Here is a 23879-nt window from a genome sequence, read left to right as displayed (position 1 = left end):
CACTCGACCTTAAACACAGCCCTTAGTCTCCACTACAACCCCTCCATTCCCCCACTCCATTAAACCTAAATTCTGCAACTCAATTCTGTCCAGAATTGCAGAATTTTAAAACCTTCCCAAATCCTATTATTTTTATACCATATTGACCCCCTAGACCTGCCCATTAAAGCCATATAAGACCCATTCCCAAATTCCCATCCTAAACCCTAGAATTGACCTAAATCCTAGTGCTGTCCATTTGAACCAGCAGCCCCTTTTGTTATTTGATCCTGTTGTTTTAGCTCCTAGTAGGTCTCCTACCTATCTAGGACTACATTAAGGAGTTTGTCAAGCGGAGTCGTATTTGAATGTAGACTCTTTACTTGGTAAGAGTCCTTATCCGAGTGTGATACGATTCCTTCTTTGGATGACGATTTGATCAGGTTGAGTGGGCGTATCCCACGAATATTAGGGCGCCCGACGTGGCTCCATGATCCACATTACCCGAGCTCGGCTTGGGTCTTCTACCCAGTGGTCGACGCCCGAGTGGTTGGCCAAACCGATGGTTCTAGCAACTTGGTTGGACTGTCAGCCATGGAGATCTCGATAGCCGAACAAAGGACGCGTGTCTCGGTCGGTGGGTCACAGATGGAGATATCGGCTTTGTCGTCTGACCATGGGAGACTCAGCCACGTTGTCGACAATGGGGACTCGGCCATATTGCCAATCACGGGGGACTCGGTCACATTGCTGATCCTTAAGGACTCGACCACGTTATCGGCCATGGAGGACTCGGCCACGTTGCCGACCTCGTAAGGCTCGACCATGTTATCAGCCACGGAGGACTCAACCACGTTGCCAATTGGTTGGCTTCTGTTTCTCACCTGGCAAAATTGATTCGGCTCGGCCTCGGACAGGCCACGCGTCACCCGCTGGTTGGCCATCATTTTGGTGGCTCATCAATATAATTGTTTACAAAAAAAACTTAGAAGAGAAGTGGTTCCCATAATATATTATGCATTCAAATTGTCCTTTTGTGGAAGAAGAGAGAGAACTTTCGGATCTATCAATGAGGAGAGATATATATTCATTTGGTCAACTTAGTTGTATAGTCACGTTGCAATATTGTAGTTATATATTTTCAATTCTATCTATACAAGTAAATTAGGTAATTAAAATACTTGTTGTTTGATAGTCATAAGTGCACTGCTGAAGAAGAGTAATAATATTGAATCAATTGGATTTTCCATGTGGGTTCAACCATAAACATGTTGTTTGATACCCATAATTACCTATTTGGAGAAGTGACAGTCATAAACAAATTACTTTTCCTAATATGTAGGAATGAGCCCTGTCCACCTAAAATACAGGTGTAGCACATGGTAAATATTTGGCCCATCTTGATAACTATTTGAGTAATTCTTTATCAGCTCGACAAACATAAACAAATAAAACAAACATTTTCCATTTTGTTTTGATAAATACATCAAAAAATTATAAGGTTTCCATTTTGGTTTGTTAGTATAATCCCTAATTTGATTTTAGAGGAAAATATAGGGGACAACCCCTCAACTGTGGCCTATTTTCATGTCACCCCCTCATCTTTAAAAACTTTCAAACACACCCCCTCATCTATGACACCGTTATCTAACTAACAGAAAAAGTAAAGTTACTAAAATACCCTCTATACTTTAATAGATTAAAAATTAAAAAGACCAAATTACCCTAAATGCTCCCACTCTTCCAGTTACCCTATTTCCCAATCTCACGAAAGTTCCTCACCGCTGCTCTCTCCTCGACCCCCACCTTCATCTCTGATCGCCTAGGGTCCTTGCATCTCCGGTCGCCGCTGCTACTCTTCAGGTAAGCTCTCTCTCTCTCTCGCTGCTACTCGCGGCTGCTCTCTGCTACTCTCCGCTGCTACTTAACAATGTATTCATGTTGTGAGTTTTATATTCCAATTAATTTGCAACCAAATCCACTATTACAATATTGCATATAGACGACATGATCAAGGTTGTCAAGGACGAAAGTGAAAATACAGAGGAGTAAGACTTCCAAACCTCATACCCCAAAGACATAACACAGTTACACTGGTACCTTTTTACAGAGAACATTTTGGGTGACAATATTTATTTCTTTGTTTTGCTACAATTTTTGTTCATCAGTCATTGCTCTGATTCTTGGACACAGCTGCTTGATAAATTGCAAAATGAATATCTAAATTATACTTCTACTCTATGTGTATTCATTGATATATATCAGTTAATGTTTAAGGTCATGATTTCTCCACACCACTAGTAGTAATTCATAGGTTTCCCCTAAACCACCCTGTTGGAGGGGGGGGGGGTGTTGAGTACTCATCTTATTGCCCTAGAGGTTAACATCCTAGCTAATCAGCCTTGTGACAGGATGGATTATTAGAGGAGTTTCGATGAGGCCTCCCTTGGGGATAATGGATTATGATCCAATGGTTTTTTTCATAGCTATTGCATTGATCCTGATCCGAGGAGGACAAATCTCTCTATCCTCCTTACAAAAGTTCTGAAATGCAGTGTTGTAAATTCTGAATTTGGTTGACTTCTCTCTCTTTTACTCAGATATTGAGATTTAATTCCTTATGAATAAAAATTCTGCAAAAATTTCTATTAAATGTCTCTTTCTTTTAGGTCAGCTTACTGCATGTTTGCTTCTCCAAAGAAATCATGATAGGCCGTATGCCAAGTTGAAGTTGTAGCTGTCCATTTGTTAAACATGTAAGTTACATGTTATTGGTCTCTCTCTCTCTTCTTTGAGGTTCTTTTTATGTTGTGAAAGTTTGTGTTTATTTATTTATTTTTTTCGAAGTGTGTTGATTTCTAAACTCTGGCTGTTTGTTCGTATATCTGCATTGTGGGTTTTGCTGATGCAGGGGAGCTGTTAAATTGGAACTCCGGTGTCCTAAAAATATTAATGGTGTAGCAGTAGATCCACAACCAAATTGGAGCTTGGATTCACTCACATCAGAATTGAATTCCCTGCAACTCAATGCCTCTTCCTTGCGTCATGTGCCTTTTACTAAATCAAGAATCCGGTATGCACTTGTTGCTTTCTTTTGCTGTTCTTTTTCTTAGTAGATAAGCCATACAAGATGAATCTGAGTGGAAGACATTGAAATAAAGAATGCTGTAGTGAAAGAATGCTGTAGTGAAACACTTCACATATACTTTGTGCTTATGATTTAATGAAAATCTGGCACTAGATAAGGTGCTGGACAGTATTAGATTAGCTGAGTTTTGGACCTTACTAGTCTGTAGGCTTCGTTTAGTGTTGATTATGGTAAAATATTTCACATATACAGTAACTTCACCAATTGTAGAGGTCTAAGATTTTAGAAATAACTAGGCGCTCCAAATGGTTTACAGCATTTTGTTTAAGGCAAAATTATGGTTAAGATATAAGAAAACTTTGGGGCTCATTGAATTAGAAGAATTAGAGTTAAGAAAGTAAAGACAAGGAAGATGATATTCTCCATGATAATGGTTGGTGAGAGGGAGAGGAGGGAATGAAATGACTTGTATAAAAGAAGTAGAGAGAGAATAGATTCCTAGGACTTAAAGAATGGGATGCATCCCGAGGAAACAATTCCAGTTCATATTCAATAGTTTCATCTGAGAAAATATATCAGATGGCTATTTATGTTTGTGACTCATAGAAATAGAGAGAGAAAAGTGATGCCTAGGAGCACAACCCAGGGCTTCAAACAAGTGGGTCTCTTCCTAACAAAACAATTTCAATTCACATTTAATGGGGACTTGTCATTCCATTAACCATTTGAAGGAACCATGGAAAAGAAAAGGATTGCTATAAAGTTCTTCACACCAAATTCATAAGGACAATTTAAATCATTTTGCAATTGATCATAACGACTAAAGGTCTCATCAAAACAGTGCTGAGTAAATCCCATTTTAAGTAGACTTGTTGATGTAGTTAAATCACCTAAATGGGGTTATTTTGTATGTGTTAGGCCTTTGATCCAATGTTTTCCTTATTATATTTCAACACTCCTTTTACGGGATTAGTTAAGTGTCTTTATTTCTTTATTCTAATTGTTATTAGGGTTATCCTTTTGCAGCACTATGTGAAGTGAAAATTTTTGCTTCACTATTGATTGCTTTGCCCACATTTTTCATTCTTTTTGTTCAATATGTAGAGGGCAAACTAGAAATTTCACAACATGAGAAAATTGTATCAAATATCTGCTCTCTTGCTCCCCCTCACTCTCCGACCGGCTCCCGCTCCCCCTCTCCTATCATCTCCTCTGCATGTCCCTCCCCCTCCCCTACGCTCTCTCCCACTGCCCTCCCCTGATCTCTACTCCCGTAGCCAATACCATCCCTTTCCCTCTGTCTTCTTCACCCTCTGCATCTCACCCGCCCCTCTCCTGTATATATCTGACCATTCCCCGCTCCCTGAATCTCCCCCGGCCCCTTTGCAGTTCCCCCGCCCTTTCCCGTCCATAAAGCTGCTCCATACAAATATTAGAGACTTGGAGATCAATTAACAAGTCACAGCCGTTTACATTTTATACTTTGAAAAAACTCCACCAATATGACACAGACACTCGCTCAGTTAACCCCATTTTCTGAGGCATAAGAAATCGAATAGGGATGTAGCAGATTAAGACTTCAGGGGACACTTGCTTGAGAGCAAGCATGGCCAGAGCAGACAAACCATAATCTCCAATACCGAGAAGTGAATTCAACCCTTGCCGTTCTGATTCAGTGATTCTCAGGGTTTGACGAAGGTTGAGTCCTATTCAGTGTATGATTAGCATTGACTGGCTCTCTTCTCTCCCTATGTTGAAGCTTATGGGCTGAAGCACTTGGTTCCGCTTCTGTATTAGAAATATAACGGAGAGTAGAGGTTTAGAGCTCTAGAATGAAGTTTCTAATGAGGTTTTGATCAGGTCCTTCATCTACGTGTCTTGCGAACATCTCCAATGGCATTTGTGTTGTCGGCATGGGCATCGTTGAAGCCGACTGTATGCAGATGGTGCTGGGCAGGTTGCCATCGTCTAGTTGGACATGTTTCCTCTCCGGCTCCGTTTCAGCTCTCCCCAAATATCCCTACCCCTCCCTACAATATTCTATTACGGGTGAAGTTACAAATTTACCTCCACCACTTTAACAAATCAAAATGATTTCTAAGGGTAAGTAAAAAAATAGTGAAGCAAATTATTTCACTCTCTATAGTGACGTATAGAAGGACCCTTGTTATTCAGAGTTTTAGTTAGGTTGGAATTGGATTCTACAAGTCCAGTCCTATTTTGAGTCAGTTTCCTAGTCAGTCTATGTTACTTTATTAGTTAAAGATTGGTTTAGGCCTTTCCTTTTTAGTGTTTTGAGTATGTTTTTGAGTCTTCTATTTAAGTTTGTGAAGGGGGTCAACCTTGTACACGAATTTGATTAATGAGAATTTGGTTCTTGCCCTTTGCTGTTGTGAGACTCAATGAGGAGTGAGAAGCTCTGGCATTAGAGACATTCTGATCTAGGCCTATTGGTAGGAAATCAAAGGTTATATCTATATTTCATGTTTTTTTGTCTCAGGTAAGTGGAATTTCACTTTTGTTCACTCTTCCACACTTCGAGTACTAGTGTTCTAGAAGACTGCATTACTCATCAAGACACCTCATGTCGTAGTAATATACGAAAATTTAGGGTGTTGAAGTAAAAGAAGCTTTAAGGAAGATGGAAGTAGGCAAGGCACAACGCCCAGATTGAGGTCTCAATAGAAGTGTTGAAGAGCTTAGGAATTTGTGGTTTATCTTAGCTAGACCAAGCTGTTTAATAAGATTATGAGCACAAGGAAAATGCCAGATGAATGGAGAAGTATCATGGTTCCGATTTACAAAAATAAAGGTGATATTCAGAGCTGCAATAACTATAGAGGCATAAAACTAATAAGTCATACTATGAAATTATGAAAGACGGTTATTGAAACCCACCTGTGACAAGAAAGTACTATTACGGAGAACCAATTTGGTTTTATGCCAGGAAGATCCATGACAGAAGCTGTTTACTTAGGAGACTCATGGGAAGATTTAGAGATTGCAAGAAGGATCTCCATATGGTCTTTATTGACCTAGAAAAAGCTTATGACAGAGCCCCTAGAGAGTTAATCTAGTAAGTACTAGAGAAGAGAAGTGTTTCAAGTAAATATGTGGACATAATTAAAGATATGTATGATAGTGCGGTGACAAGTGGAAATTATGTGGGGCCAAGGTAGTGAATTCCTAATTACAGTTGGATTACATAAAGGATCAGCTTTTAGCCTTTATTTGTTTGCATTTATCATAGATGATTTAACCATAGACATTCAAGATGAGGTTTCTTGGTGTATGCTTTTTGCTGATGATATTGTTTTGGTAGATGAGACAAAAGCAGAGATTAATGCCAAGTTGGAGTTATGGAGATCAACTTTGGAATCAAAAGGTTTTAAGAGAAGTAGAATGAAGACAGAGTATATGGTTTGTAACTTTGGTTACTCTAGGACGGATAATGAGGTGGTGAAAATTGATGAGAGGGAGATTCTATAAAGTGATTATTTTAGGCATCTGGGCTCAATCATAAATAAAGAAGGTGATATAGAGAATGATGTTTCACAAAGAATTAAAATAGGATGGATGAAGTGGAGAGGTACATCTAGAGTGTTGTGTGATCGGCGTATTCCTTTAAAACTTAAAGGAAAATTTTATAGGATAGTCATACGACCAGCTATGATGTATGTTGCGGAATGTTGGGCAGTTAAGAAGCATCATATAGATAACCTTAGTGAAGTGGAGATGAGGATGTTGAGATGGATGAGTGGAAAAACTAATAAAGATAAAGTAAGGAATGATCATATAAGAATTGATTTGGGAATAGTGCCGATACATATAAGCTACGAGAAAGTCATTTGAGGTGCCATGGCCATGTTCAACGGAGGCCTTTGGATGCCCCAGTACGGAGGAGTGATTTGATAAAAAGAGCCAGGGGCAGACCTAAAATGGCCTTAGGAGAAGTGGTCAGGAAAGACATGCATAGCTTAGGCCTACTTGATAGAGCTGATTGGAGGGCAAGGATTCATGTAGCTGACCCCATTTAGTTGGGATAAGGTTGAGTTTTTGTTGTTACTTGATGCAGTATACCCACTTATAGACCAGAAGATTCATTGTGTAACATCAAAGTGTAAGGGCAGCAGGAAACATTGAAATCATTTTGCAATTGATGATAAAAACTAAATGTCTCATCAAAATGATGCTGAGTAAATCTCATTTTAACTATATTTATCTTGAATTTACTTGATGCAATGTATCCACTTAGAGACCAGAAGATTCATTGTGTATTCACAAAGTACTGCTTACAAGTGCCACATGCCACTTTTGAGGAAGCCATTGTATTCCCTAACTATTGACTTCTTCACACCATTGAGAATCTCTATAGGCAACAGAAAAGCATAAACTGGTTTGGATGCAAGGATACCAGTCTCGGATAGCAGATCCAAGTCATCCAACACACACTTCCTCTGAGAGAGGCTCACACCATTCCTGCTCCGAAGTACTTTAATCCCAAGAAAGTACCTGCAGACACCTAAGTCTTTCATCTGAAAGTGCTGATGTAAATAAGATTTCACCTCTGCAATACAAGATGTATAATTACTCGATATAATAATGTCATCAACGGACTATAGAAGAACAAAGAGTGACAGAGATAGAGATGGCGTAGGCGTTCTAGAAACCTGGTTGTCTGACATGATGTGTGTGTAAGAGAGAATTGCTGTTTAGTTCCTTACTTGTGTGATACAATACTGCATTGTAAGATGACCTATGTCGGACCAGGCTGTCTGTTGCCTTGTTAATGTAGATCAAATAGATGGATCTATTGGTGGTGGGCTTACTAAATGATAAAAGGGAAAAGATTCTGATCTGATGGTTGATACGGGCAAGTTCTGATAGAATAGTTTCGGATCTGGTAACAAAGAAGTCGCAGAGAAGAAGAAGAATAACAAAAATAAGAATGGGGGGGGGGAGAGAGAGAGAGAGAGGGAGAGAGAGAGAGAGAGGGGGGGGGGAGAGACTAGAGGGAGCAGAGAGAAGGAAGAGGCAACGACCTTAATTTTAAGTCAAACTAATTCTTTTTCCATTAATCAAATCGTATGGGGGCTATGCCCAGTACAACTATTAAACTGAACTTAGAAAAGAAAGCAAAACAAAATTTAAAACTAGATCTTACTCCTTTCGCCACAGGCTAATTTGGAGTATACTAAAACAACTAAAATATTAATAAAAAAAGAAACAACTGGACTCTAGGAACTCTCCATATGCAAATATGCAATCCATGTAGGAGTGTCCTAAACACACTCAACTATTTGAATAGTTACTGAAAACAAACTCCTACCTGGTTTGGATATTAAATCCCTATATTCCAGCCAACTAATTTGTTAGAATAATAAAAAAAAGACTTCCATGATCCCACAGCTTGTTGGAGAATAAAGTTCCTGAAATTCAGGAAACCTGGAACTGCATGTTCTTAATCTCTTCCACACTGGGCCCCACTAGTTGTGTGAAGATAATATTCCGGAGAATCAGAAATTATAGAATCGTAGGCCATCCAAAAGTCTCCAAACTAGCTCCACAGTATTTTAAGTCAAACTAATTCTTTTTCCATTAATCAAATCGTATGGGGGCTATGCCCAGTACAACTATTAAACAGACCTTAGAAAAGAAAGCAAAACAAAATTTAAAACTAGATCTTACTCCTTTAGCCACAGGCTAATTTGGAGTATATTAAAACAACTAAAATATTAATAAAAAAAGAAACAACTGGACTCTAGGAACTCTCCATATGCAAATATGCAATCCATGTAGGAGTGTCCTAAACACACTCAACTATTTGAATAGTTACTGAAAACAAACTCCTACCTGGTTTGGATATTAAATCCCTATATTCCAGCCAACTAATTTGTTAGAATAATAAAGAAAAGACTTCCATGATCCCACAGCTTGTTGGAGAATAAAGTTCCTGAAATTCAGAAAACCTGGAACTGCATGTTCTTAATCACTTCCACACTGGGCCCCACTAGTTGTGTGAAGATAATATTCTGGAGAATCAGAAATTATAGAATCGTAGGCCATCCAAAAGTCTCCAAACTAGCTCCACAGTATTTGGCTTCTAGAAGAACCAGATCTGAACCATCTCTCGGACCACGAATCATGATTTGAACCAAACCAGACCCAGTTCAACCGCAGGGGCTTCTTTCTGTATCACCACTGCATCACTTGTCTTCTAATGCAAGCTTACCTTGTATGACTGTAAGAGAAATATTCACTGTAAGGTTGTTATGTTCAATAGATATAGGTCATATAACAATTGAATAGTGTGCTACACTTTTTAGAATGCAAAACTATTACTTGTCTCTGTTTGTCGTTGTTTTTGTTGTTGTGTATATAAAACTTCTAACACATGTAATGTGCAATTACTTGTTCTAAATGTTGTTGCTGTTAATGTTATGATTGTTTAATTTCCCCCTTCTTTGCGGTGGCGTCCTTCGTAAAATTATTCTCTAGTTATATGTGCTTCTAACTTCTGCTCAGAGAACTTCCCGGTTCCAAGGGAACGAGTACGAGTTCCAAAGCTTTTGTAATGCATGTCGATGAGTTGGAGGACACTGAAAGTGAAGGCGAAGAGATCCATGATCAAAGTTTGGCTGTTGGCAGGAGATTCTCTTGTAATGAACTTTATTTAAGGTATAAATGATTTTATCACCCCACCCATGTATTTCTTCCTCCCTAGAATATTTTATTGATTATACAACTCAATAAAGCCATGTAGGTGCTTCTCAAAATTGAAGTTTTACAACTTTTCATATTGCATTTTCCTGTTTTTTTTTGTTGTTGTTGTTGTTGTTGTTAGTATGGTTTCGTGAATATATGATATTCGATACTTATTCTTTGGGCTTAGTGACTATGGAAACAAACTAACAAGGTTCAAGTTTTACATGCTTTCAATAAATAATCCAATGAGGTTTAAAGGATTCCCTGATTTCTTTTTGCTCTTCGACTATTGAGAGGGGACTTATCCAGTGATTATCACTTGAATCTCTACCTAGAGAAAGTCTCTGCTACGTGTGAAACAATATTAAGTAAATGAATTTCACATCTGTGTTTCAACTCCCTTTGCAGAAATTGTTTTTAAGCAGCAGCTAGCCAGCACTTTTTTCGTAGTTGCAAGAGAAACAATCTTGTCAGGGTGAAATTCCTTTGACTTACGGATACAAAAACCATAGTTATCAAGGCGGCAAGGTAACCATGGTGTTGGAGAGGGGTTAAAATCAAGGCAAGACCAACAAAGTGGCAAGGTGCCCGCCTAGGCACCCAAGGAGCCTGGATGCCACCTTGGCGAAGAGAGAGCAACCATTCTAAGCAAGGACGTGCCACAAAAGTCTATCTCTAGACTCCCAACTAATGGGATATTCTAATCACCTAAGGACTTGGGTTAGAAAACCACTTTTCATCCAGGATTGTAGGGATTAGGGACTCAAAATTGGAACCAAATAGCACCCTTGATTTAGAAACTCATAAAATAGCAAGTTGCTAGTCAAAATAGCAACTAAGAGATTTAGGAGGTAGAAAATAGAAGCTGAAATTAAAAATTAGAAACAAGGGACAAAATTAGAAAGGAACTGAAATAGAAAGTTCAGATTTAGTAATTATTGGGAAATAGCAAGTAGGAACCAGATTTGAAGAAATCAAAGGGTTACTAAAATAGTAAGTTGCTGAAAATAGGAACTGAGATTTAGTAACTACAGAAAAAAGAAGCAACTAGTGTGAGAAATAGCAAATGAAATCTAAATATAAAGTGGGGAATGAAATTTGTAACTAAGGAAACTAAGTAAGAAGAGGGTGTAGAAAACAGAAAAGTAGCAGAAAATAGAAACTAGGACAGGTATGTTGCTACCGTAGGACACCAAGGAGAGCAATGATCTGAAGCTTTAATGGAAGAAGGAGAAGAAGGAAGAAGTAAGGAAAGATATGTTGAGCCTCTTACCTAACTGTGGAGAAGGAATTCCACCAACTCCAGCCTTGGCATCTCACCAAGGTTTCCCTTCTGCATCCCATAGTGGAGCAGTCTTGAATCCCACAAAACCATGCTCCATCTCTCACAGAACTCACAAGCTCAAGTCTAAATAATTTCTCAATTCAATGGTAATTGGTATGATCCCCTACTCTTTATTTATTACTTCATGGAAACAAGCAAAATAAAAAACTCCTATGTATGGTACTATAGTAGGGAGAATCCCTTGCAACATAGGTCTCTCTTCAAAACAGAAGCTATTCTAGAACATTACAAAATAGAAATTAACTACTTAATCCCGTATAGGACTTAAATCCCTACTGTTTGGGCTTATAGAATTGGCCCATTACAATTACAAAACTAAACAAATAAAGCCCATGTCCCATACAACCTATTGGACACTGAAATTAAGTCTATCAATCTATTCTTGGTCCAGTGTGGTGGCCTGGTTTGCTGCTGGCCTTTTGAACTACATCACCAACTCTTGCTATTGGGCAGGGCAAGAGCCTGTATGTGCTCTGTGCTCAGGAGCGAAGGTTGGGTTCTTGGTTATTAATCTTGAAGGGTGATTCTGCGGGTTTAGACGATGAGTGAAGGTGTTGACTCCTGCAGCAGGCCCATTTGCCCATTGGATTGTGCCGCAGGACCCTTCTAGGTTTACTTTCGTAGTACATCATGCCATAGAAAATGTGCTCCTGACTTTCCCCTCCTCAAAAAGTGTAGAAAAGCCAATGGTGCTGAAACTTTCCAATCTCATAGTGGTGCTTAGAGAGAGAGGAATCCTAATGCCTAGATTTCCTTTTCTTTGCTAAAATTGGCTCTCCCAATCCAATGTTTCAAGGATCAAACCAAGGTTGGATCTTTCCAGCTGATCCCAATCTGGATCGGTATTAGAATTGCCTGATCTATTGTTAGGTTCTGACTGGATTTGACGATTCACTATATTTTACTTGGCATTTGTCCCAGACAAAATCAAACTTGCCTGGGTGATCTGGAGCAGTATTGACATTCCCTTGAACAATCTTCCCACCAGTACAAAAAATGGATACAAAAATGAAAGGCAGTATGCGAAGGAAGGAAGTTTTTTTTCTCATGCAGGAAGGTCAATTTATTCAGCAATTTTGCCCTATTCCATCGGATGTAGTGAGTGATAGAAGCAATCAAGAAAACTTATAATTTTGAGTTAATTTTATTCTGGGTAAAGGGAAGAGAAAGAGCATCAAGAATTCGTTTTATTGTTGAGAAGATCTAAGCTTAGCCTGAGGGGAAAATAACCTGTGCTCCCATTTTCTGGATGACCTTACTATGTTGTACTCTTATAGGGATGGTATGCATTTTGGCAAGCTGATCTAGCGCCGTCAATGGAATATATCTTGATCTGAATCTGATCTAAAATTTAGTCTGATCGAGGTGGATCTAAATAGATCCATATCTGAAGGGGATGAGAAAGCGACATCTTTTCTTATTATTGAATTTAAATACTCTGGTTTGATCCAATTAATTTATTATTACCACCTATATATGTAATTCACTCAAATTCAGATATAATCCAATTCTGATTACAACACAGTCATTTTTTGGTCCTTTGTTAATCTCTTTGCTTGGTTATTGTATTCCACCCTCTCACTCTTTGTTTTTTTTTTTTTTTTTTTTGAATTGTGAAACAAGAGAGACATTGAATGGCATCAAATAGGTTCCTTTTGCCAATTGCCATGGAAATAACATGTCTACATATTGAAAAGAGAAAGAATCTGAGAAAAATGTTGTCCCTCTACTCTACCTTTGTTCTTTCCCCTCTGCACTTCTCTTCTTTCATCTTGTGGTGTGTGTGGGACTGTGGGTGGGGGACCAATCCACATTCATTGAGACTACTTTTCTTTCTTTCTTTGTTTTTGCTTTTTTGCCTTTTCATGTTTCATTTTTTCTTTCGACTGTGACTTGTTAGGCAACTGGATTTTCACTTAAAGCTTGTCTTTTTCTTAGTTATATATATGGCTTATGAGATTTGTTTCATAGCCTGACCGAACTCCAAAAATGTGCATTTGACAAAGTTATGGGTCAGATGTATGGTGCTGTTATGGAACTTCAGTTTATCAACTTTATCGAGCTAGACTAATATCATTGCTACTTTTAGAACCATAGTTATCACGGCGTCTAGGCAACCCAAGGGGTTGGAGGGGTCCAGATGCAAGGCGTCACCAACAAGGTGACCAAGGCATCTGGAGGGCGCCAGGACGCCTAGATGACACCTTGACAACTATGTTTAGAATATATCTCCCCTTATTTGTAGTTGCAGATTTTTTAAGTCCATTCAGCAAAGACATCTGCCCTCTTTCATGGGATTAATGAAGCCAACTCACAGTCACAGGGAGTGAAGAATATTTTTATTTCTGGGAAATTAGGGCCTCAATCTAGCTGGTTGTCACAGGGTATGGAGAATTTTTCGGTCGAGGAATGTCAGCTGTGGTATGAGGTGGGTCATAAGAGGAAGGTTGGTTCTTGGATGATCTCTCCTTTCTTCAGATAGATTCTGTCCTCGTCTTTGAGGAATTTTTTTCCTCTCAGGTTCGCTGTCTGGTTCCTCTCATAGGGGGGGGGGGGAAATGACGACTTAACCTCACTCGGGTAGGGGGTTAGGTAGTCATTTCCGTCCCCCTATGAGAGGAACCGGACAACTGTACCGGGCAGGGAACCTGAGAGGATAATGATCCGTCTCTGAGTGTCTTTCAAGGGAAGGGGGGAGGCAAACATCTAAAATTCTTTGATGGATGAATTAGCCTAGCAGGGTGTGTCTAGAATTTGTTTATGGTCCAATTGTTCCTTCATAGCTAGTTATTCTGGATTTTGTTTGTATTGCTAGCTTTTTGCGTTCTTGGCAACAGCTTTGATGTATCTTTGGCTCCTTTGAGCATTTATTTTTTGCATTTATCATATGTTCATATGATAAATTAGAGGTGATGCAGGACAAACCCGGTTCGATCCGTTGATCCACGAGTTGGGACCCAAACTAGACCCAGACCCATTTTAATTTAGGCAATTATTTAACTGGGTCCATTTCTGTTGCACTTTTTGGTTCAATTTGGTTCAGTTTTTGAGTCTTTTGTAATTTTGGTCTAGGCCCAGGCCCACTTGGATCAGCCCCTTAAGTTGACCAGTGGATTTCTTGGAACTTGTGCCCCATTGGTTTTAGGAAACAACTCAGCTGGTGTGCTTCCCTATGTGGAGGTCTTCCCAAGGGGAGATCAATAATTTTCTATTGTTTTGTTTTTCTCTACTTAAGCTATGTATAGGCCATTTGGCCAGAAGTTGTTAAATGAAAAAAAATGAGAATTTAAAAAGTTTGGCTGCTCCCTCTCTTACCTATCGTGGACTGCTTCCCCCCCCCCCCCTTCTTTTCTTCTTCTTTCTTCCCCATGGTTTCTTTCTATCTTCTCCTCTCTCCTATTCTGTCCTCCATTATCTGGTATCAGAACCAAAGCCTGGCTGAAGGATCCCATCTTCCTTCCCATGTGATCTCTCTTCCTCATTCTGTTTATCTCCCTATCTTCTTCATCTCCCTCCACTTGATTGCTGCTGCTGTTGCTGCTACTGTGAGACTCTAACAATCCTTGCAATAGTACTTTTGAAGACCTGATTCGGCTCCTAATCCTCACATAGGCCTGCTGCAACTTCAAGGCTCCAGAACTCATCAACCACTGAGCCTATTGAGGCTAGACTAGAAACATTTTTGGAGTACATCCAGTCCCTCAATCGACCCTGCTTGGCTTCCCCAGCTGCTGGCCAGATCGAGTTCCTCACTGACCTCCTATTTTGAAGACTAGTTTCTATTTTTCAAGCCCTCTTTAGAACTCAGCCTCAACTAAAGAAGGCTTATCAGTTTCCAAGAGCAGTGTTTTCACTTTCTGTTTGTCATCTGTAGTAAGGTATTCCAGTGGCTGTATCTTTGTCTAAAACCTGAGGTTACATCAGTCCTAATAGCACTAGTCCAGTAACTTAATATTGGGACTGTTACCTATTTTCTGTTGCTGGAAAACAGTGTTATAGTCTATTGTTTTCACTTGTTTTGACAGTACCTTTCCTAGTTTGCCCTTCACCTTATACGTGAGACTGCTCAATGGAAACCCATATTTTCCGAGCTCGATTGGGATTGCCCAATGGAAAAGGTGTCATATTCCTTGTTGATAATGGGCAAAGTAGCAATTTCGTCTCGCAACCCGTAGTAGAGATGTTGTCGAAGACCGGCGAGATATGTTATGACGAGCTTGTTGATCAATATTTCGTCGAATTTGCTCATACCACATACTTTGATGGGGCTTGGTGTCGGATATTTCCATCTTCAAGGCGCATCATCAAAGTTGGCCGTGATTGGGTGAATGAGCGTTGTGGCAACGTCGACCTTCTCAACAACGCTTGTATTCTAAGGCCATTACATTTGACCAAGGGTCATATTTTGAGAGGATTAAAGCCAAAGGTAACCACACCGCAGTCGCATGAAGAACCAATTCCCCCACAGGTTGTGGAAGAGCCCAAGGATGACCCCGTGATCAAGAATAAACTCAACGGTCAGAACGAGGTCGAACCCGAAGAACATATCGACGGTCCAAATGACAGTTTGAACCCCCATGACGAGATTCCAATCGACGAAATACAGTTGATGGATGATCTTCAGCAGATCGTAGCGGCCGATCCTTTTCTCCCTATACTGATTGTTGATGTTCGTGACGTGCCCTGGATCGTGCCTTGGATCATCGCTCCATCAAAGCCGTTGTTCGTGGACGCCGACCAAATGGTGCTGATCCTTTCCTTCTTTAAAACTTGTGGTCAAGTTTTTCTTAACCACGGGAGAGTTGATGTAGGACAAACCCGGTTCAATCCATTGATCCACGGGTTGGGACCCGAACCAGACCCGGACCCATTTTAATTTAGGCAATTATTTAACTGGGTCCATTTCTGTTGCACTTTTTGGTTCAATTTGGTTCAGCTTTTGAGTTTTTTGTAATTTTGGTCTAGGCCAAGGCCCACTTGGATCAGCCCCTTAAGTTGACCAGTGGACTTCTTGGAACTTGTGCCCCATTGGTTTTAGGAAACAGCTCAGCTGGTGTGCTTCCCTATGTGGAGGTCTTCCCAAGGGGAGATCAATAATTTTCTATTGTTTTGTTTTTCTCTGCTTAAGCTATGTACAGGCCATTCGGCCAGAAGTTGTTAAATGAAAAAAAATGAGAATTTAAAAAGTTTGGCTGCTCCCTCTCTTCCCTATCGTGGACTGCTTCCCCCCCCCCCCCTTCTTTTCTTCTTCTTTCTTCCCCATGGTTTCTTTCTTCTTTTCCCCCTGCTATTCTGAAATTCTGATTTCTTGCTAATCCCCCCCCTTCTTCTATTTCTTCTCAAGGTTTATTCTCTGCACCCCTTGCAATACTGATTTCTTTCTATCATCTCCTCTCTCCTGATTCTGTCCTCCATTAAAAGGCCTCCCTCTGTGGCAGGAGCCTCATGCACTGGGTGCGCCATTTATTTATCATATTTTCATATAATTTCAGACCTAGAACTTTTTATGTCTTTTTTCCTCTCTTGCCTCAAATGATATTTTCCTTGTTAGTCTCACTGTTTTGTTTCGCTTTTCTTAATGATATATTTCCAATATTGTAAATTGTGGTTGTTATATCCTTATTTTTCCCACTTCCAGTGACTCCGATGATTTTGAAGATGAGCCAGCTGTTGAAGAAACTCGAATACTTTTGATGGATAAACTTGGTTTGCTTGAAGGTGCTTTGTTTGAATTTGATCGTGAACACACAGCTGGTGTTAAGGTGCATATTGTTTAGCTCTTTTATTTAATTTGTAATGAGCTTAAATCTCAATGTTTTTTAAGTATATATGTTCTGCAGTGTATTCAGCTGTTTGGTTGGTGACATCCAATTGTTTTAATGTCCCCTGACTTATTAAAAAATGATTCTATATTTCTATATTCTCTCGTTACTTTCTCCATCAGCATGATGTTGGAAACCCATAGAAATCTTGTGATTCTCTTTTGGACCTTGTGGATGGCCTTTATGAAGTCAGGTTCTTGGGTTCTCTGGTGAGAAACAGACATCACACACCAAAACTATCATTAACTAGTACTAGAAAACTAGCCGCAGAGTAGCATGTTCTCTTGTGTCATTTCTTCAAAAAGTGCATCCTCATACGAAGCTGTAGAGAATTCCAGTTTACATTGTTCCATGTCAACCTTGCGTCCTATTCCTTGAATGCCCACTTCTGATGTTAGAGTCTATAGCGTCATATTTCCAAATAGAGCCCCGTCCACAATCTGATGTCCTTTGATGATCCCCCTTGGCCCATGACCATGAGATATGTCAAGTTGTCAACCTCCCCCACTTCACTTTCAACTTATGAGTCTACGTGTTGGATAAGATTCTATACACTTCCCATTAGACTTGTGAGTGTACTCCTTTACATTAAACATCTTTGGGATGAGAGGAATAAAGGTAAATTTGCTTTTCCAGCTGAGGCAGCCATTCTCATGAAATTCTTGTCACACATATAGCAGGTCATTTTTACTAGGACAACAATGCTTAATGAAACCATCTGGAAAACCATTCTGACCAGGAGATGTGTCATTCCAAGGAACCCACTAAGTATTTGAACTCTTTCCAAAAAATGTCTCTCTAATCAATCTTGTGGTTCATGTGGATCTAGCTCAAATTGCAGTTCTGTAGCTTAAGCCTTCCCTTATTTTTCTTGAAACAATCCCATGTGGTAGATTTCATTACACATTATTACGGATATGTTATTTATCCTCAAAAACTGCTGTCCAAATCTTTAAAGTGGACAATTATTTTGTTTTTCATCTTGCCAATGTTATTTTATGTAAAAGCCTAGAGTAATCTCCCTTCTTTAACCAACGGATTTTGGTCTTTGCTTCCAACACATTTTCTCAAATTAAACAATCCTCTCCTGCTCCTGTTTTGCACTAGCCATTCTATGACTATCATCAGACATTTGGTTCCAACTTCCCCCAAGCTGATTTGGATCCCCAGCAAGGGACATTCAAGCTGCACTTCTAGTGTCAGTTCTCCTAAAAATCCACTCTCTTAAGATTTGCAGCTCTTACAGCTTCAGCCAGAATTTAGTACCAGCCTTCTCAATAACAGAAATATTTGTCCGCTTTTCATTAATTAAATTGCAAAAACCAGGAAAATGCAGACCACAAAAGATGTGCATGGCAAGGTGTGTGATTAGAAATTGACCGAGAGAGAGCTCCTAAAGAGACTCGTCTGTAAAACTCCCCAAAAGGATGCATATATTAGACAACAATCCATCCTACTGAGGGAGGGTTAATCTTGAAGATTTAACCATGTAAATTTTGGTATCATAAACCTAGCTGCCGGTGTGAAGATGCTGGCTCAAGCCTGAGGATGGTCACAGTGTGCAAAAAATGCAACCCCAATCCACTGTTATTGGGAGCCTGCAAAAATAGGCTTGCATCGGGTCACGGCCCTTTTTCAGAGTTTGTTATTAAGTAGACAAAGACACTTCTATATGCTTTTGAATCTGTCCATGTATTGCATCCCATAACTACTTGTTCTAATTAACAGGAGGAAATTAGGAACACGCTTTCTGCATTGCAGACTGATTTGATGAGTGACAGTGAAAGGTCTATTGCTGCACTCATTCAAATTGAGAAGTTTAAAGAAGCAAGGCGAGAGATGGACAGAAAGCTAGACACACAATATCAACGGAAAATGTAAGATTTCCATCTTCTCTTTGCAACAGTTTTTACTCTCTAGGGAGATGAGCTTCTTATGTCTACTTGTCTCTCTTAGATTATTTGTATCAGGGGCAGCATTGTCCAGCTGTTTTTATCTTTTTTTTCCCCTGATGAAAAACATCGTGTGAAATTAATGTGAGGCTAGGTTGCTAACAACCCTAACCCCAAAAGATTACGCTCAATAGCAGATCCAAAGAACCAGCAGAGATCGATTAACAGTCCACCAAAATACAAAGAGAATCAGAATTAGAAGGTTTAAACTAGGGCTTAAACCAGCCAGGCAAATAGACCTCTAACCTGGATCGAGTGGAGCTCTCTAGAGAAAGAATAAACCCTTAGAATATGGGACTGATCAGAAGAATACTTGCAGAGAAGTTGCACCTTGAGATTGCTGCCAGAAAATCCCAAAACCGGTGAGCCGATATGAATCCCAGGAGAAAATTCCAGATCTGATAGATCTGTGATCAACAGGCCTTCAAAGGCAGATCGAGTGCTTCTTGAATGGGGCAGGAACAGCCCTCCAAATCTCAGTCCTATTGGCTGCATGATGGCTGAGATCTGGGTCTTCGATTATCCAACAGAAAACAGAATATATGTAGCCGGCAGATCTGGTTTGCTTCCTTCAGACCAACAATTGAACCATTGGTGTTGTATGACTTTTGGATCTCAAAACCTTGATGTAAACTCCAGAATACACACCCGATAGTTTGGTTGCAGGTTTTCAAAGAAAATAGAAAATAGAAGAAGAATGGGGATCGAGTAGGGAAGAAGAAGGGGGAAAGGATGGCTATCTCAGCCTGGGTATCTCACCTAGGGCTGTAAACGGATCGGATTCGGCTCGGATAGTGCTATATCCGCATCCGCATCCGATTAGCTATCGGACGGATTCGGATAGTGCTAAACGGATACGGACATGGATACGGATTGGATATTTTATCCGTTTACATGTAAATATAGCTTGTCGGATAGCAATAGCCTATCCGTATCCGCATCCGTTTAGCTTTCGGACGGATTCGGATAGTGCTAAACGGATACGGACATGGATACGGAAACGGATTTCGGCTATTCATTTACACCCCTAATCTCACCCTCACAGCCTATCTCAGGACAAAATGGTTGCTAAAAGCAATATTTTTATTTCATCAAAATCGTGGGTTCTCTTGAGCAATTGCAACTATATTTATAGCCTCAAAGGCTGAACCAAAGAAACAAAAATCAAACTCAAACTAGGACTCAAAGTAGAACTAGGATTCCCAACTAAACTAGGAATCCCAATTAGGACTACAACTTCAGCAAACAAAGTCTAAATAAAGACCTACACCTAATCCCACGATCTATGCTGGTGTAGGGGGAATTGTTACACCTACCCTACTGCTTGTGTAGGAAAGAATCCCTACGCTTGCGGCTAGTTTTGGACAGCTGAGTTACATCAGAAATTTATTACTATAAACTAAGTGGTGAAATGAAAATCAGAGGATGTAATACAACCAAAATTAAGAGTTTAAGACCAGACTATTGCCCAAGTCATGAGAAGGCCATCACAACCACTTAATAGTCTCTCAGAAGACTGCCTAGCCACTCCCTACTTTGCTAGAGTTTTAGCAGCAGGGGAGTTGAGGATTTAGGTCTCCCCCTGGAGTAGATGATCAAAATGGAAATGTCACCTTTAGTCTCTTTTCATTATGATTTCGATTTCAAAATTTCATTGATTTCTTGAAATAAGTCAACAAATAGGTTTTTGGTCAAGAAATTGAAATTGTTTGGTTACATCAATTGAAAATTTTTCATGAATAAAAAATTCATTTGGTAACTTTAATTTTTAAGAATAGATTCTATCTGATCAATTGAGATTTGCGGCTTACTGGGAGTGGTGGTGGAGGGGGAGAAGATGTGTAATAACTCTTCTTCCTTAATCTTCCAATTTCTTGGCTCGCAATTCTGGTGAAAAAGAAGGTGAAGGAGAGAGTATCTTTGGTGTGGGTGATGTCTAATTAGTCCAAGATGACCATGATATTATGATAAGGATCGAAAAAATCGAGAGCGGAGTCTGTCTCTGTCGATTTCAGCTTCATCAGCTGAGGAAGGAAGACAATAAAGAGGAATAACATCTTCAGATTCCTCTATCATTTCCATCCTTCTAGATCTCGATCTCCAAGGAATTGAGGAAGGACGGATAACACTTTCCTGCAATCTCTCCTCCAAATCTAGAGGATCCACAACCCTAATCTCCCCATTCCTAGACTAACACTAATATTACTTGGACAGCTTGGACGACTTCTTCTTCTTTCGAAAAGAAGTCTTGTAGCTGCATCAATCACCCCATGAAATATTTCTCAAAATCATACCAAAGATGGCCTTAATGTATTTGATGAAGTGTATTTTTCTCCAGGGACAAGTCCTAGCTCAAAAGAACCATTCAGTGACTCACTCTTGCATAGTCATTCTTCACAACCATTACCTGAAAGCCAAATGCAATTGTCTGCTTCAGTCCCTCCAAAAGGGCTAGTGTTGTTTCCTAAAAAGAGTCTAAGCAAATAGGACTCAAGTATGCATGTGTTAGTGAGCCTATTTGGTCTTACAAAGCCCCTTGATGTGATGGCTGAGAAATCCCATTGAAGTGTTTAGGTTGATGAAATTATGTTAAGGCCTGCTGGGGGGTGGGATGAGGGGCAATATGTGGGCCGATACGCTTTGTCGGAGCAGAGTGCAGAATATACAGCAGTCAGTGTAACGTTTGAAGTCCTTTTGGTGTGTTTGAACTCAGGTTCAAGTTGCCTTGGTGTGTAAGGTTGCTTACCAGAAGGAAATATTGCGTGACATTGAACTAAAGGTCGAATGTATACTCCAGGGATGTCACTGCAGGTGTTGGTTGTTGAGCAAATTTTTTTTTTTTTTTTGTGGTGTGTCATAGCTTTATATTCAGTCAAACGGAAGTCAAGTGATGTGAATCACCGATGTGGATGTAGTTGTCAAATGGTGGGGGCATAGCAACAAAGGAGCAAAGTTGCTGTTGACAAATCTAAATCCATTCATGAGGCTTTTGTCATAGTTTCTTGTGTACTACTGGCTGTCTTGAACTGCATATGATCTATTGGGGCTTACATTTTTTTCAATGAAGGAGTAAGCTTTCTAGATTTGTGGTTAAATTAAGAAATAAATTGGTAACAGAGTAGCAGTTTTACTTACGCTAGCTGGATCTGGAACCAATCTTCGCCTACGAAGATAGTATTTTTTACTTGGCAGCTCCTTAATGGGAAAATCCCCATAGATGAGTCTTTAATGTCTGTAGGCATTCCTCTAGCTTCGAAATGCAACTGTTGCAGGAGGCCTAAGAGAGAAACCACTGACCATTGCCTAATTGTTGGAGGTACTGTGGCGAAGGTTTGGAGGTTCTTTTCGCGTGTCTTTGATATTGATTTGCTGCCTACGCAGGACGTCAGAGACTCAGAGGTCGTATTTCTCTTTGGCATGGGTTGGCGGGCTATGGCAGTCTATGTGCCTATGTTACAGGGCTTGTACCTTCCTTGATTGTTTGGGAGTTATGGAAGGAAAGGAACAACAGAAGACATGGGGAAAGTAGGTGGGCTTCTTGTGCTATTATTGAATGCATTAAGCGTTGGGTGAGCCTTACGTACCTGTCCAAGATCGGGCGTTCATCTTCCCCTCGAGATGGTTTAATTCTGCAGGTTTTGGGTCTTTCAGCTCCTCCTGCCCGGCTGAAAAGTCCTCTTTTTGTTTATTGGTGCCCACCTTTTATCTCAGTGAAGCTTAATGTGGATGGTGCATGTAGAGGCAATCCTGGTGTTGGAGGGGGTGGAGGGGTAGTCAGGGATAAGGAAGGTGTTGTGTTGGCTGCCTTCTCTCACTTCTATGGCGATTGCACTAACTCTTTGGTCGAGATGAGAGCTCTGAGAGATGGGTTGAAGTTGTGCCATGATTTAGGTCTTTCTGATGTTGTGGTAAATTCGGACTCTGCTTCCACTGTTAGAATGATTAGTCATAAGAGCTGTAATCTCTGGAGGGGTTGGTATTGTTTCCAGGAGGTCATGACCTTAGTTTGTGCTACTCAGGCTCTGGTCACCTTTGCTTATAGAGAGAGTAACAGGGCGGCTGATTGGATGGCCAACCTGGCATGTAATATGGGTTCCTCCATCAGTTACCACGTTGGCAGCCGACTACCAGGTGATCTGCAGCGTATTCTTAGAGAGGACAGGGCTGGTTTGCCAGTTCTAAGGAAATAAGTTTTATAAGTTTGTATGGGTCGGGTCCAGAGTTGAGTTGAGAGCAACTGCTCCTTTGGGTTGGGGTAAGGTGGTATGTCCCCCCCTTGTATTCTTTATTCATTGATTGATTTTAATAAAATTCTAGGGGCTGGCCCGGGTCCCAGGTAATATTCGGGATAAAAAAAAAAAATGGTAACAAAGTAAACTAGTTACTAGTTAGTAATATTCCAAGCTCACCATTACATACTTTGGGTATCCAGATTTTGTTATTTGAAATGGCTTCTGTTCCACATGTGCCAATTGTTACTTTCATTTTAATTATATAATATGACGTTCCAGGTTTTGGCTTGAAAGCACTTTTGATTCGAGAGCTTTTCTTGTGTGAACATGATGCTCCTTTGCAGGATTATAGTTTGAGCATTACATACTTTAGGTATTCATATTTTGGTTTTGCTGGTGGTATTGTGATCAATCTAATCCAGTCGTTCTATTTCCATCTATATTTCTCAAAAGGGGAGTTTTTTTTTTTGACATTTTTTATGGCTTTGCTGTAGTGCAGAAGCACTTGATAACCACTTAATTGCAGTCCAGCGGGATTATGAACACAGATCCCAAATAGAAGAACGGAGAATAAGAAATGATGCAGCGTTTGAAGAGTCCAAAAAGAGGGAAAAAGCTCTTCAAGAAGAAAGGGTGCGCCAAGAAAGAACGAAAGCTGAAGCCGAGGTTAATTGTCTAAAGATTGCTGTTTCATTGACAGATGTGTAAACACACACACACACACACATTTATGACTGCACATCAAATATTCTCCTT

At 40.0% G+C, this 23879-nt stretch overlaps 1 protein-coding gene across 8 annotated transcripts in view; it reads left to right on the top strand.

Moving 5' to 3' along the window:
• The first annotated feature begins 2629 nt into the window (after positions 1 to 2629).
• Positions 2630 to 23879, top strand: part of LOC122671467 (protein GLE1) — a 30428-nt gene continuing 9178 nt past the window's right edge. For 4 of the 8 annotated variants that reach the window (XM_043868693.1, XM_043868695.1, XM_043868696.1 and 1 more), the window contains exons 1-6: positions 2630 to 2735; positions 2891 to 3052; positions 9593 to 9745; positions 16756 to 16879; positions 18668 to 18816; positions 23618 to 23789. In XM_043868693.1, the coding sequence (XP_043724628.1) occupies positions 2734 to 2735; positions 2891 to 3052; positions 9593 to 9745; positions 16756 to 16879; positions 18668 to 18816; positions 23618 to 23789 (762 nt within the window). In that variant the 5' untranslated portion in view covers positions 2630 to 2733. Of the gene's footprint in view, positions 2736 to 2890; positions 3053 to 9592; positions 9746 to 16755; positions 16880 to 18667; positions 18817 to 23617; positions 23794 to 23879 lie in introns of all 8 variants that reach the window. The other 4 variants (XM_043868692.1, XM_043868690.1, XM_043868691.1 and 1 more) reach the window with 4 other exon arrangements.

Source organism: Telopea speciosissima, chromosome 8, assembly GCF_018873765.1.
Source record: "Telopea speciosissima isolate NSW1024214 ecotype Mountain lineage chromosome 8, Tspe_v1, whole genome shotgun sequence".
In the NCBI taxonomy this organism is placed as follows: domain Eukaryota; kingdom Viridiplantae; phylum Streptophyta; class Magnoliopsida; order Proteales; family Proteaceae; genus Telopea; species Telopea speciosissima.
The sequence above is the reverse complement of the archived record's forward strand: the minus strand, read 5'-3'. Positions and strand labels throughout refer to the sequence as shown.